Source organism: Lactuca sativa, chromosome 4 (genome assembly GCF_002870075.4).
Source record: "Lactuca sativa cultivar Salinas chromosome 4, Lsat_Salinas_v11, whole genome shotgun sequence".
Taxonomy (NCBI): Eukaryota; Viridiplantae; Streptophyta; class Magnoliopsida; order Asterales; family Asteraceae; genus Lactuca; species Lactuca sativa.
Window position 1 is genome coordinate 369,437,666 of NC_056626.2, and position 15,644 is coordinate 369,453,309.

Sequence of the window (15,644 nt, forward strand, 5' to 3'; positions counted from 1 at the left end):
AGGAGGACGGTCAATACTCGCATGATAGCCATTATTATAGGACAACTCTGCCAATGGAAGGTATGTATCCTAACTACCTCCGAAGTCTAAAACACACACCCTCAGCATATCCTCCAGGGTCTGGATGGTCCGCTCACTCTGACCATCCGTCTGCGGGTGAAAGGCGGTGGTAAAATGCATACGAGTACCCAACTTTTCCTGAAACTTCTTCCAAAACCTGGAAGTGAACCACACATCCTTATCGGAAATCACTGAAACTGGCATCATGTGCCAGGCTACTACCTCCCTGATATAGATGTCGGCCAACTTTTCGGTCGAACTGCTCTCCTGAATCGGAATAAAATAGGCGCTCTTGGTCAACCGATCAACGATGACCCAAATCGAACCTACTCCACGTGCGGTCTTGGGAAGCTTGGCGATGAAATCCATAGTGATATCCTCCCACTTCTATAGCAGGATATCCAATGGTTGAACCTTTTCCATGAGGTCTGGTGCTCAGCCATGACCTTCCTGCATGTCATGCACCTCTCCACAAACCAAGCTACGTCCCTCTTCATACAAGGCCACCAGTAATCAAGACGAAGATCCTTGTACATCTTCGTCGCCTCGGGATGGATAGAAAACCTAGATTTGTGCGCCTCTTCCATCAATATATGGCGCACTCCTCCATGATATGGGACCCACACCCTCCAGTGAAGAGTCAACAATCCATGGCTTTCATAGTCGAAGGAGGAAACCTGGCCCATAATACGCTCGCTCTTGCGATGTTCCTCCTTCATGGCCTCTTGCTGGGCCTCCCGAATTTGCTCCAAGAGTGGAGTCACAACCGTCATCCTCATACAGATATCTCTAATCAGTGCTGCCTTGCGGTTAAGCGCATCAGCCACAACATTTTCCTTCCCCGGGTGGTAGAGGATCTCACAATCATAATCCTTTACCATATCAAGCCATCGACGCTGCCTCATATTCAGATTTGGCTGATCCATGAGGTACCTCATGCTCTTATGGTCCGTGAAGATGGTACAACGAACCCCATAAAGGTAATGAAGCCAAATCTTGAGGGAAAAGACGACAGCCCCCAGCTCCAAATCATGCATCGGATAGTTCGCCTCGTGAGGCTTCAACTGCCTCGAAACGTAAGCGATAACATTCCCTCTCTGTATCAATACCACGCCCAAACCTGATATGGACGCATCGCAATATACTACAAAATCATCCATACCCAATGGCAGGGTCCGTCTCAATGTCTCAAGCGCAGCCTGCTGCTCAAACCCCCAACAAAAGACCACGACCATCCTTGTCAACCGGATCAGGGGCACGACTATCTTGGAGAAGTCCCGAATGATACTCCGATAGTAGCCTGCCAATTCCAGAAAGCTTCGAATCTCAGATGGAGACCTAGGAGCCTCCCACCTCATCATGGCCTCCACCTTGGCCGAGTCAACTGAAATCCCGTTTTGGTTGACAAGGTTCCCAAGAAACTGCACCTCGTGCAACCAGAACTCACACTTGGAGAAATTAGCATACAATCTCTCCCTCCTCAGAGTATCTAGAACCTCTTGCGAGTGCTCCTCATGTCGCTCCTACGTCTTGGAATAAACCAAGATGTCATCGATGAAAACTATCACAGACCAAACCAACATCGGTCTGCACACGCGGTTCATGAGATCCATGAACGCGGTAGGAGCATTGGTGAGCTCGTAAGGCATCACCATGAACTCATAGTGACCATAACGCGTCCGAAAAGCAGTCTTCTGCATATCCTCCTCTCTGACCCTCATCTGATGGTAACCTGAACGCAGGTCAATCTTGGAGAACCAAGATGCTCCATGTAGCTGGTCAAAGAGGTCATCAATCCTCGAGAGTGTGTAACGGTTCTTCACCATTACCTTATTCAGCTCCCAATAATCTATACACATCCGATGCAACCTGTCCTTTTTGTTCATGAATAAAATTGGGGCTCCCCAGGGTGAACTGCTCTATCTAATGAATCCCTTGTCTAACAGCTCCTGTAGCTGTGTAGACAACTCCTGCATTTCAGGAGGAGCCAACCGATATGGTTCCTTGGCAATCGGAGCCGCACTAGGAGCTAGGTCGATCCTGAACTCTACCTACTTCTTCAGAGGTATTCTAGGAAACTCCTCTAGAAATACATCCATGAACTCTCGTACCATCGGTACATCACTCACTGTCACCTTACCCGCCTCCCGGGTAACCAAGACATAGGCGACGTACCTTGTGCACCCCTGTTGGAGATAGCGCCTAGCTCTCGCTGCTGAACATAAGGCTGGTCCCTGCTGTGGCATCTCGCCCTGAATTACCAGCTATCCCCCACTTGGGGTCCTGATGTGCACCAACTGTTGTACGCAGTAGATCACCGCCCCATTAGGGCTCAACCATTCCATCCCTATGATAACCTTGTTCCCCCGCAATGGTATGGGAACCAAATCAACCAAGTAGCGCTCTTTGTACAACCTCAGAACACAATCTATGAAAACCTCTAACACCTGCACTGATCGGTCGTCCACAATATCAACCTCTAGAGGGCACTCTAACATGCCTGAGGACTTAGGAAACTTCTTGCTAAGCACAAGAGAGACAAACTATCGGGTAGCTCCTGAATCAAACAACACCTGAACTGGGATGCCATTCACATGGAATGATCCTAAATAGAGCACATAACATTGCATAACATATCAAAATCACAGCGACATAATATAAAAGTCAGAGAGAAGAAACCATACCCATCACCACATTGGGTGCAGCACATGCCTCCTCGGCTGTCAACTGAAATGCTCGGCTCTGCACCACTGTAGCCTTTGCCTTGACCTTCCATCCATTCGTCACTCGCGCTGTCGTTGAAGTCGGCGCCACCACTGGCGCTACTGCTGCTGCTGTCAATCTAGGGCAGTTGGCCTTTTTATGGCCCCTCTTATTGCAATGGAAGCAAATCAGGTCTGATGTCTGAACTGTGGGGGCAGGGGCAGTACAATCCCTGCGAAAGTGCCCCATCTTGTGGCACTTGTAGCAGCCCAAAGATCCCGCTCTACAAGCTCCCTCATGCGGCCTGCCGCATTTCCTGTAGCGGCTCTGGCCCGGCTGGCCCTTCGAGCTAACGTCGGATCCCTTGGGTTTCTTCCCCGAAACCCCTGTAACTTGCTCAGTCTCTGTCTTCCTCTTCCTGAGGTACTCCAAATCAATCACCCTCTCCCGTTCCATGGAAATCATGGACTCTAGGGCCGAGCAAGCTGAATAGCTGAGATGCTCCCAAATATCAGCCCTCAACATATCATGATAGCGGGTCTTCCACATCTCCTTGTCTTACACATACCGAGGTACCAACAAGGCCCTCTCCCTGAACTTCGTGGTGATCTCCGCCACTGACTCAGTCGTCTGTCTCATATCAAGAAACTCTCTAGCCAGTCGCTGAAGCTCCACAGCTGGTGCAAACTCCACCTTGAACCGCGTCATAAAATCTGACCAAGTCATAGCCTCGATAGTTGGGGCTCCCAGCGAGTCGCCAACTGACTCCCACTAATCTCTAGCTCTATCGCTCAAACATCCTGCAGCAAAACGGACCTTCGACCCATCCGGGCAGAAGCTCGTCAACTGTGCAGACTCAATGTCTGCGATCCATCTCCTGGCAACAATGGGGTCCTTCACCCCGTGAAAGTCCAGCGCACCACTTCCCCTGAAGTCCTTGAAGGACAGTGTGCACAAACCCCTCTGTCTAAACGCCAGATCACTCCTGAATGTCTGAAGGTGATCCTCCATCAGCTCAATAATCCCCTCCTTGATCGACCCGAAAATGACCAAGGTCGCCTCAAGGATACCTCTCATGATCTCAGACGCAATGAACTCGTTTAGCCCGTTATCGACCTGCTCGGACCTTGCACCCGAGCCTGATCCTGATCCTGATCTAGATCCTGAACCTCCTGCTCCATGTCGTGTGACCACCATACTGAAAATAAAACACGTAAACTTCGGGATCATACATACTTTCGAGAGGTGCACAGACTCCCCAAGTTTTCGGGTTCCCTCTTGGCCCTCCTTGACTCGAGTATGGATCCTCTGCTTTCAGTAATACAGGCCCATACTACCTTCAACATCTATCCGTACTTTCCTCAAGGATTGACTCAACTTCACCAAGTCCCTTAACCATTATCCCTTTCGAATTGATCTCATCCTAGGCATTCCTAGGGCACCCTCCGACCTACTCTCCGCCATCAGTTGCACTAGGGGTCCGTACCACCTTTCCCTAACTAGCTTGTGAATACTATTACATATTCGCTTACTATTTAGTTAAAGTTAGCCAGAACCCCTATAGCACAAAGTAAGCAGCATTTGTGCATTGAGTAACCAAATCAAACATAACCTAATCAGGCTATCTTACTGCTAACTAACAGCTCTAACATAAGGCTCAATGAGCTCCTATAGCAGGCATACAAGGCATCCTTCCTAGATCCTTAGCCCTATTTTAGCATGCAATTCTCATAAACACATAACAGTCATACAAGGCATTCTCCTAGACCCTTAGCCTTAATCTAGCATGCAGATCTTGTAATCATATCATATAACATAACAAGTATGGGTATCTTGGAGAAAACATACTTGAGCTCGGACAGTCGCACACGTCACACACCTCGTTCTTTCTAAAAACTCTTTAATTTAGATTTTAGAAAAACTATTTCCTTGTAAAAATCTCTCAAGCCCTCGGTTTGAGTTCAAACACCCTCTAAGGTGTGTCTGAATCCCTCAAACCAAGGCTCTGATACCAACTTGTAACATCCCAATTTTCGATACCAAAAATTTCATTTTAAATAAATACTTCACAACATAGTTTACCAAAACATTACTAATGTCATGTCATTTTATAAACAAAAGCTGTAACAACGTGTTCAAAAACCATCTCAACACAAGTAATATAAATCAGAGTACAATCCCAGAAACTCAATGCGGAAACCATATGTGCGTCTGTGATGCGCTACTACACCGCCGACTCTTTCCCCTTAGATGCAGAGGTACCTGAAACCAAAATATAAACTGTAAGCACAAAGCTTAGTGAGTTCCCCCACCATACCACATACCATGCAAACACATAGCATACATACTGTCGGGTAATTCTGGGGTGCCCGGCCTACCCATGTCAAGCAATTATGGGGTGCTAACCTACCCATGTCAAGCCATTCTGGGGTGCTGACCTACCCATGTCAAGCCGTTTTGGGGTTCCGACTACCCTCCGGTCTATCTCAACCGGCAACAAGGACTATTTCACCCCTACCTCTATTATACAATAACAAAATATAATCATACCATCAGGCATATCTGGGTTACGGACCTACCCTTCGGTCCTAATGACCGAGTCAGGGAAAAGCTATTCCCTGATACTACCACTAACTCACATAGTGTATCACATAAGCATATCTCATAATCATACCACATAAGCATATCTGATAAGCATACCAAGATAATTATCATAAAGACAATTATCTAGCAATTACTGTTGTTGGTGGGCCGACATTGTGGCCCTAGACCCACCCCTACTAGAAGGTAACTCACCTCGATGTCATGTAGTATCTGAAGTACCCTCGGCGTTCAAATCGAATCTTCTCGACTCTTCAATCCCTACACAACAACCCTTCTAAATCATCAGTTTGAATATGCAACCCTAACCAGGGTCAAGTCAATTCAGTCAAAGTCATCATTAGTCAAAGTCAACATCCAGTTGACCAGACTCGCCGGGTTGGTCTACCAACTCGTCGAGTCTATACTCCTCTAACCCAGACCAATCCCCGACTCTACTCGTCGAGCCTAGCAAGAACTCGATGGGTTCTCCTTCAATTATACCATCGGGACCACCTTCACCCGACTCGCCGAGTTTCATCCTTGAACTCATCGAGTTCATCTAACTCGCAAGAACGTGTCCAGTCTATGACTCACCGAGTTGTATGAACAACTCATCGAGTCCATCTTCAAAGATTATGAGATTTCCTTAGACTTGTCGAGTTTGTTCTAACACTCATTGAGTCTCATGATTCCCAGGTCCCTTATGAGCCTAAACAACCGAGGGACCTTCCACACTATCATCTAATCCATCGACAGAAAGGATTTGGTGGTCATTATTCCCCGACTCCTCGAGTCCTAAGGACAACTCATCATGTCTATCCTTGACCATTACTATAAAATCGATTTAAATGGGTCTTAACACACCAAAACCATAGATGTGGCCTCCTAATGTCCATTTTTCACATAAAGTTCCAAACTTGGTGTACATGCATGGGGTCTGTGGCTCAAAAATCCATAAAAGATGGTCTACAAGATGCATGGGGTGTTTATGGCAACAAGGTGGACGATGGGGGTTGAGTTGAGGGGTTATAATGTGTTTAAATACGTTGCAAACCCTCAATTTAGGGTTTCACACAAACATCATCTACTCGCCGAGTCGGTCTCCTGACTCGTCAAGCAGACAACTTAAACTTCCATTGCATCACGACTCTACTCGACGAGTTGGGCCTCAAACTGGTCGACTCCCAGAGGAAAACATAAGAATACTTGAACTAAAGGCATACTAGGAATCAGGTGTTACATATTATAGTTTTCAAATATTAGTTTTAGGGAATTAGAATAACAATATGTGTACTTGGATAATTTCTAGGATCGTGTTTTTTTAACACTTTCATAAATCTATAATGCGTCTCTATTGCCTAAGGGACTCGAATTCAGATGTGAGATAATCCAAGAACAAATCAAATCTGAATTACAAGCCTAATTCCAATTGAGAAACACATGATACCTTTGCTTGATGAGCTTCTTGAGAGATAGAGAGATCATATGATTTATTTCTAGTATATATGTTCCAACCCATTTTTGGAACATTAATCATCCTTATATAGATGAAAGAAGATAGTTAGAAGTTGATTAACTTCCTTTTTGGTACCAAAATGAGTTGGTTATTAGGTATAACTAACTTGTGACATAATCACCATATCACACCTTATCAGAATCGGAATCACTCCTACGGGCACTTCCCCTTAGAACCCCGTAACTAGGGGCGCTGCCCCCGAACCTCCGTATTCCTGAATTTATATTTAACACTCTGAGTGCGCACCCCGCACATCTAATCTCAGATACCGAACATAGCTCAACCTGTCTCAATATCAATACTAAATAGAACTAAAAGATATGGAAATTTAAGAAAAAACAACCCCAAGCACTCATCAAAGTCCAATATTAAAAAGAAAAATTTTAAATACTCAAAAATTGAAACACAAGTTCTTAAATAATTGTAGAAGAAATATGGTAAAAACCCATTGACGATTTAACTATGTATTAAAGTGTTTATATAGAGAATATAGATACAATATCTCCCTAATCTCTATAAAAATATGTTGTATTAGGTGTCTAAGCACATAACTATAATTGATATATACTTGAGTTGATAGTAGCATAATCCTTTTGGGTTGCGCTCAAACCTAACAATTGAATAGAATAACTTTTAGAGAGACAGACTGATTTATTAATTTATTATATGGTTAATAAATTAATTAGAAATCAAAATAAATAAATTATTAATATATTATGAGAGTAATATATTAATTTGAAATAGTATTATTTAATTAATAATTAATAAGAAATTAACTGAAATTAATTTTGTGATTAATTTGATTAATTAAAAGTATAGTGTCTTTTTGGTTATTTATTGAAAGTTGAGTAAAGGAGCCCATGGACCTCATTGGATGAGGTGGACGAAAATGGGCTGCTTCGTCCCCAAGCAAAGGGATTAGGTTTCCTCCTTAAACCCTAGCTTTGGCACCAAGCTAATCTCAGCTATATAAAGGAACATACCCTTCATATTTTCGGTACTCCGTTCCCTAAGTAGATCTGGCCGAAAATCCTACTTCTCTCCTCTCTCTTTAGGTTCCTTGGTTGCTAAGGTTCGGGTGTGAACCATCAAAGGCACGACATTTGTGGTGCTTGCTTCCAAGAGATTTTTAAGACGGAATTCAAGATTGTTTGCAATAACAATCTTCAAGGTAATTTTCTTGTTCTTATGAATTAGTTTTCATAGGAAAGTTTTGTTGGATGATGATTCATAGTATGTTGCCTATGTGTGAAATACATAGATTCTATTAGGTTGCATGTTCCCTAATAATTTATTTGAACAGTTTAAATGTTTGTCTGCTTAGAGAATTGTAGTCGTAACCTTAATAACCCATTAAACTATTGACATACCAAATACACGGATCTAGAACAAGATTTCATGTTTTGTGCCAAAAACTGAAAGTTTCCAATCCCTTTTTCATTATTTGGTAGGCTAAAGAAGAAGAGAAACGGGGTTGAAGATGGTGTAACATCCATGGTCTAAGTCTCAAAAGGAATTACTTTATAGTTACATGCAACAAGTTCCATAACAAAGTGCATAACTCGAGATAGTGCAAAGGCCAAGGTGGACCGACCAGTTCTTGTAAGAAAGGGGCAAGATGGAAATTTTAGGAAAATAACAAGGTGGACACACACCATAGATGGTGGAACTGTTTGCTTTGGACTATTATGTTTGAGTTTTATGGTGTAATTGTTTAGACAATGTCTACTTTATAAGTTGTTATGGTTTGTCATTACTTTGATCAACACACTAGATGATATTTTGGTATTTAATGTTTGTCATCAGGTTTAAATGTCATTATGTAGACATGGTTGGTAAATTACAATGCCTAGTTTAGTCTTTAGCATGGCTCTTTATAGTCACTTTGTTTTGTTATATTTATTAATTTAAATGGCATTTGTATAAGTATATCTTCATTTGGTTTGGTACAACTCTTTTTCTTATGATGGTTAATCTATCATAAGCACATTGTTATTTGCATATGTACATTGCATAACTATATTGTCATTTGCATAACTATATTGCCGGTTGTTATATATTTAAATGACATTAGCATAAGTGCATTGCAAATTGTTAAAGGTTTAGATGGCATTAGATAAGTACTTTTCCACTTGTATATAATATGTCAAGCTGTAAATCTCGACGATAATCTTTTATGAGTCATGGATACATTTGGACTTAACCATTGTCAACTATCATAATACTCGTTTGGTGAATGGATTAACCGATAATTTTTTATTTATTGTTTATATTATATCATATAATATTAATGTCTATACAATTGACGGACAAAACATTGTATGCAAAGGTACCATGCATAAAATGTTTACAAACCACATAAACCAAATGCATTGACGTTTTTATAATTGTCTTCAGCATGCGAATTTTGACAAAATAGAGGGACCAATTGCACAAGTATGTAAAAAATTAAAATGAATCGAGAAATATCTTGCTTATCCTCCAATTTGCCCAAAAAGAGAAATTTTGTGAAAACCAATAAAGTCAATGGTCAACCGACATCCGTTAGCAGCACAATAACGACCGGCACAAGAACCAGACGAAATCATCCCGATCACTGCCGGAATTGTGAAGCTTTTCTGGATACAAGAGATATCGTGAAGAATCAAAGGTCTGATCAGGAATAGCTACACGACGATGTTACCTTCACCTATCAAGGATGCCGACTCCTCTTTCATACTCCCAGACCAGACATGTCAGCGTTTTACTCTTGCTGAGATTGAATCAGCAACCGAAAACTTCGACGAGGCTTTAGTCATTGGCAGGGGAGGATTCGGCAAGGTGTATAAATGTTCCAAAATCGGGTCAATGAGCGATGTTGCAGTCAAACGGTTGCATTCCATGTCCAATCAAGGAGCCCATGAATTTGAGTCGGAAGTCAAGGTCCTCTCTAAGCTGCGACATGGTAATCTTGTATCCTTAATTGGTTATTGCAATGAAGTAAAAGAGATGGTGCTCGTTTATGAGTTCATGCCGAATGGAACACTTGAAGATCATCTTCGCTCCCCTGATTTATCTTTATCTTGGTTACAACTACTCAAGATATGTATAGGGGCAGCTCGAGGATTAGACTACCTTCACATGGGTACATCAACTCAACATGGAGTCATACACCGAGATGTGAAGTCATCCAATATTTTGTTGGATGCGAACTTTGCTGCTAAAATTTCAGATTTCGGATTGGCTAAAGTTGGGGTAATTGATCAGACACGAACTCATATGAGCACAGCTGTGAAAGGGACATTTGGGTATATGGATCTGTGCTATTTCTATACCGGAAAATTGACGATGAAATCAGATGTTTACGCTTTTGGTGTTGTACTATTTGAGGTGTTGTCAGGGAAAAAAGCTGTAGATTCAACTCTTGATGAAGAGCACTGGGGTTTAGCAGCTTGGGCTCAACACCAAATCAAAGAAGGAAAGATCAATCAAATTATTGATCCGAGATTGATTGGACAAATATCCAAAAAATGCTTGAAAGAGTATGTAAGCATAGCAGGCCACTGTTTACACACTCAACCGAAACACCGCCCTACCATGGCAGAGGTTGTTTTCAAGATCGAGTCTATTCTTTCACAAGCAACAGAAAGCGCCAATTCGGTTGTTGATGATGATGGATTCATTTTCAAGCTAAGATCTCTTTTCGTTGGGAAAGTAGCTGATGTTAATGCTCCAATAGGAAAAGATACCGATGAAAGTTTTAGAACTTTCACATATGCTGAATTGGTAATTGCAACGAATGGTTTCCAGGACAAGAAACATTCCCCAACTATAAATGAATCCATTTACAAAGGTTGGGTTGATGAAAAGACATATGCGCCAACAAAATATGGTGTTGGTTTAGCGATGTATGTTAGGAAAATGGAGATTCCAACACGAAAGGTACTTCCAATATTTGAAATGATGTGGATGTGGGGGTTAATTTAAATCGCATAATGAACGAGCCTCATATATTTTTCATGCAGTCTGATATTTGCTAGCTTCTTAATTTGACAATTTGGTTGTGCGACAGGACATCAAGCCAGAAGATTTCAATCATCCGAACATTGTAAAACTCTTGGGATATTGCTTGAATTATCATGAACTATTTTGTGTTTACAAGCTCATATCTGGCATAACTTTGGATAAATATCTTTACCAAGGTAAGTATACCTTCCAGTTAGTTGTAAATATTTTTCAGTCATACCCTTGCACAAACACGCTTGCTTTCAGTGGTTGGCAATGAATGGAAAATTGCAGAGAATGTCAACTTACATTACACTCTCGACCAATATGGGCAATGTACCGTGTTTTCTTACCAATAATAGCAATGTACATACATTTCTTTATCTACAATAACAATGTACTTTATTTTTAACCTATTGTAAGTTATAGCAATGTACTTAACTTTTTCTACCAATATGAGCATTGTACTTTATTTGTTACATATTGTCATTTGTGGTAAAGTGTAAGTACATTGCTATTATGAACACATAATTGTTTCTATGTTGCTATTATTTGTAAAGTGAATGTTAGTATATTACTATTATGAGTTAAAAATTGCTATTATTGGTAAAAAAATTGTAAGAACATTCATGTTATGGGTAAATTAAAGTAAATATATTGCTATTATGTGTGAAAAGTAAAGTATTAGTAAAAAGAGTAAAGTACGTTGCTACTTTCTACAATTACCCCTAACGTATATGCATGATTGAAAATTGCATTTCCCTTTCTTACATTACTTTATATGCAGAGTCACGTAGAACTTCACTTTCGTGGGTTGCACGATTAAAAATATCAATAGGAACAGCTGAAGGCTTGTTGTATATACATAAGAGGAACCAGCCAGCGTATAGCCAATTTAAGACCCATCATATATTAGTGGATGAGGTAAATTTACATTGCATTTAACACGTTTGCAGCATAACATCAATCGTAGTTTCTCTTTTATATGATTATATATTTCTTGCTTATTTCAGGATTTTAATGCTAGGCTTACAGATATTGGTTTTGATACTCACACCTTCCAGTTGGATGCATATTATTATGCAGCCGTTCATGACGAATCAGATACATTTGATGGTATTCGCCGACACTGGCTGCGTGAAGATGGTATCTTTTTCTTCAGTGAATTTTTTTTATATTCTCAATGCAACCATTTGTTTACCATGCACTCATGACTTACCCAAACCGCTAAAAGCCTTCGGTTGGATGAAATGGAATAACCAAAGTAATGGAATAAGCAAGGAATTGAATTGGGTCGTTACATTCCACATCATGTTTGGTAAACGTAGAAATGGAATGAATTTTATACAAATTTTCTATTGTATATATAAATACAAGCGATAGTTTTTTTTATATATAAATTCTCTAAATAAATATACAAATTTTTATTTATAAAACTAAAAGATTAAACATAATAGAAGCTCACCAAAACCGAAAAGAGATAATATATATATATATATATATATATATATATATATATATATATATATATATATATATATATATAGTTATTTTTCATAAATAAAATCATATTTAGTTAAAATCATGGAATTCTAATAAGATTTGTCATCAATAATTTATAAATAAAAATGGGTTATATTATAATTTTTCGTTCAACTCCACGATGGAATGAAAAAAAAAACTTCTTTTCTTTTCTAAAGAATGTAAATCAACTAAATGTATGGAATCGAATTCTTTAAGGAATGCCCCATTCTACTCCATCGGACAAACATAACATCTTTTCTTTTCTAACAAAGGAAACTGACCATTCCATTCCTTCTTTGATTCCATCATTCCATTCCTTTTTTGATTCCATTCCTTCTTTGACAGGTTTTGCAATCAAGAGTGAAGTCTATGCTTTTGGAGTGGTACTGTTGGAAATACTAACAGGGATGAAGGTGTATGATGGGAGGAGGCCCCTTGAAAAGCAAAAACTGGTGGAATGGGCTATTCCATTGCTAACAGATGAGGTTAAATTGAGAATGATTATGGACCCACAATTTCAACATAATGATTGTCCTCCAAAGGAAGCATTCAAGTTTCGCTCAACTTATTTTAAACTGTCTTCAACCAAAACATGAGAAACACACATCAATGGAATACATCTTGAAGGTGTTGCATCATTGCTATCAAAATGAAATCAAAACAGTTTGACTCTTAAAACTCAAACAAAATAGTTCTTATATTAATAGACCTTTGAATGTAAAGTATAAGAGATCCTGGAAACCAGATGAATAAATAACTAGGAAAGATGATAGAATAAATGTTTGATCCATTATAGAATGTCTAAATAAAGTTAAGATCTGTTTGAGATTTCTGGGTTTACTTATTTGGTAATCATGTCCAAAGTGAACAAGAATCAAGCAATTGGATAGTAGATTATGTTGGACTAGATCCAGTGAAGCATGTTGTATTTCCATATTCCAATCTCTTAGATCGAAGTCAACTATCAAACTCTTAGAATCATTTTGTTAATTTTCTTTTCAGAACAGGTGCATTTTATAAGGAACTATTAGACGATAATAATAATATAGGGAATAAAGTGTAAATGTGCCTACTATATATACATATCATGTGTACGCATCTGAATAATAATATACAACATCTTTTACCAAGTTTATCTTGGTATCAGAGCTCTTAAATACAACCCTAATTCTGCCGCAGCTTTGGAGTCAAACAAAGACTTCTTTTTTTTAAGACCTTGCTGATCAGAGACAGAAGATGACATGAACAGTGGCGCATGAACAGTACATCGGAACAGTAACCACGTGAACAGTGCATTCGTGAACAGTTTTATTTATTTATTTTTTTTTTTGGTCCCTGCTTCTGCCAATCGCTTCTTTCTTCATGGAACCACTCAAACCTTTCTCTACAACAGAAAAGACTGCACATAACTCTCACAAATTTGGTTTTACATTATCACCAACCAACTATGGTTATTGGAAAACCATGATTCAACCTTTCTTGACCACAAATAATCTGTTTGGGTATGTTGATGGCACCATTCTATGTCCACAAGCAACTACAACTTCTGAGACAGAAACTTCTTCTGCTGTTGCAAACCCTAGCTATGCAATCTGGATAGCTAACGATGCTCATGTACGTATGCTTTTACTATCTACAATTTTTGAATCTTCCTTCCAGCATGTACAGGGGACTACCTCCCGTGAACTTTGGCTGTCCCTTGAACGAGCCTATGCACCACATACTTTTTCCAGGGAGTAAACCCTCAAAACCCAACTTCTCAAACTAGAGATGAAAGGTGATGAGACCTCCTCTGCCTATCCCAACAGAGCTCAAGGATATGCTGATGCCTTAGCAAATATTGGTGAACCAATGAAAGAAAAAGATCTAGTTATGCTTGTGATCTCTGGTCTTAGGGAAGAATACAATGGTTTAAAATCAACCATCCTTGCTCGCCAAATTCCCACAGCCTTCTCTGAATTGAATGGTCTTCTCTCAGATCACGACTACATGATACGTAAATCGGTGCCTGAAATCTCACATGTCCAAGCTTTCACGACTGCTACTACAAGCCATAACACCACCACTGCACCCTCCTCAACAGTCGTTACAAATCAGTTGCAAAACCTACAACATTTGTTATTACAACTTGGTTTACAACTTCAGCCAACAAAGAGTTCATCTCCTCAAGCCTTTTACACAAACAGGGCTGGAAACAATCGTGGTCGAGGGCAATTCAATCGACGTGGACGAGGAAACTACAACCGTACCCAAGGAGATTTCAACAACACAAATCAGGGTGGAGGTAACCGTGGTCAGTTTTCTTGGGCTTCTAATCAAAACACTGTTTATGGTACATGTAACAGGTGTGGAATAGGACATGTTCCTTCTCAATGTCCAAACCGTGACTCTGCTACTTTTTGAAGACCACCAGCATCGGCTAACTATGCAGATCACCGCTCACAAGCATCCACCTCCTGGCTAACTGACACAGGATCCAGTCACCATGTCACACATGATCTGCATGGTCTCGACAGAACTGAGCCTTACTATGGCAAAGATAATCTCCACGTTGGCAATGGTAAGGGTTTACCCATTCTTCATATTGGCTTTCCAAACTTTACTCACCAACTAAATCATTTGCTCTAAATCATATTCTTCATGTGCCTAATATTAAACGCAACCTTCTTTCTATCCAAAAATTTTTCCTTGATAATCATGTTTATTTTGAGTTTCACTCTTCTTTTTTTGCTATCAAGGACTCAGCTACTCACAATACCCTCCTCACGGGTCCAAGTAATGGCGGACTTTACTCTATTTGTCTACCTCAGTTCCAATCTCTTCCAAAAGTTGCGTTTTCTACTGTTCGTGCTTCGTCCCAGATTTGGCATCAACGACTAGGACACCCACATATTCAACTTTTACAATCTATTTTATCTAGATACAATTTACCTTTGTCAAATAAATGTTCTTCTTTTGTTTGTGACTCGTGCTTAGTTGGAAAATCGTCTAAATTACATTTATCACCGTCTTCTTACAAGAGTTCTCATATTTTAGATCTTGTATTTTGTGATGTATGGGGACCAGCACCTACCGTTTCTAGTGATGGTCATAATTATTTTCTTCTTTGTGTTGATCACTACTCTAGTTTCATGTGGTTATTTCCTTTGAAACTGAAATCCGATGTGTTTCCTAATTTTAAACGTTTCCTAGCCATGGTTGAACACCAATTTCAAACTAAACTAAAATCCGTTCAAACCGATTGGGGTGGAGAGTTTCGGAATCTCTCTCAATT

General features: G+C 40.1%; 1 protein-coding gene across 2 annotated transcripts; it reads left to right on the top strand.

Annotated features, from left to right (window-relative positions):
- The first annotated feature begins 9,337 nt into the window (after window positions 1-9,337).
- Window positions 9,338-15,441, top strand: LOC111891475 (probable receptor-like protein kinase At2g23200). Of its 2 annotated transcripts, XR_008231975.1 has the most exons (7): window positions 9,338-10,783; window positions 10,914-11,043; window positions 11,634-11,770; window positions 11,860-11,992; window positions 12,716-12,997; window positions 13,550-14,930; window positions 15,109-15,441. XR_008231975.1 is itself a non-coding variant. In XM_023887536.3 (5 exons), the coding sequence occupies exons 1-5, from the start codon at window positions 9,539-9,541 to the stop codon at window positions 12,964-12,966; spliced, it is 1,896 nt and encodes a 631-aa protein (XP_023743304.1). In that variant the 5' UTR covers window positions 9,338-9,538; the 3' UTR covers window positions 12,967-13,225. The 2 variants fall into 2 exon arrangements, 1 of the variants encoding a protein (XP_023743304.1); XM_023887536.3 differs by lacking the exons at window positions 13,550-14,930; window positions 15,109-15,441 and having other exon boundaries at window positions 12,716-13,225.
- Window positions 15,442-15,644: the final 203 nt, after the last annotated feature.

Bases quoted from the DNA above. Each gene is read 5' to 3' on its own strand.
- LOC111891475 (XM_023887536.3), top strand. From the start codon at position 9,539: ATGTTACCTTCACCTATCAAGGATGCCGACTCCTCTTTCATACTCCCA. The intron at 10,784-10,913 runs GTACTTCCAATA...GTTGTGCGACAG, and splicing joins TGGAGATTCCAACACGAAAG to GACATCAAGCCAGAAGATTT. The intron at 11,993-12,715 runs GTATCTTTTTCT...CTTCTTTGACAG, and splicing joins ACACTGGCTGCGTGAAGATG to GTTTTGCAATCAAGAGTGAA.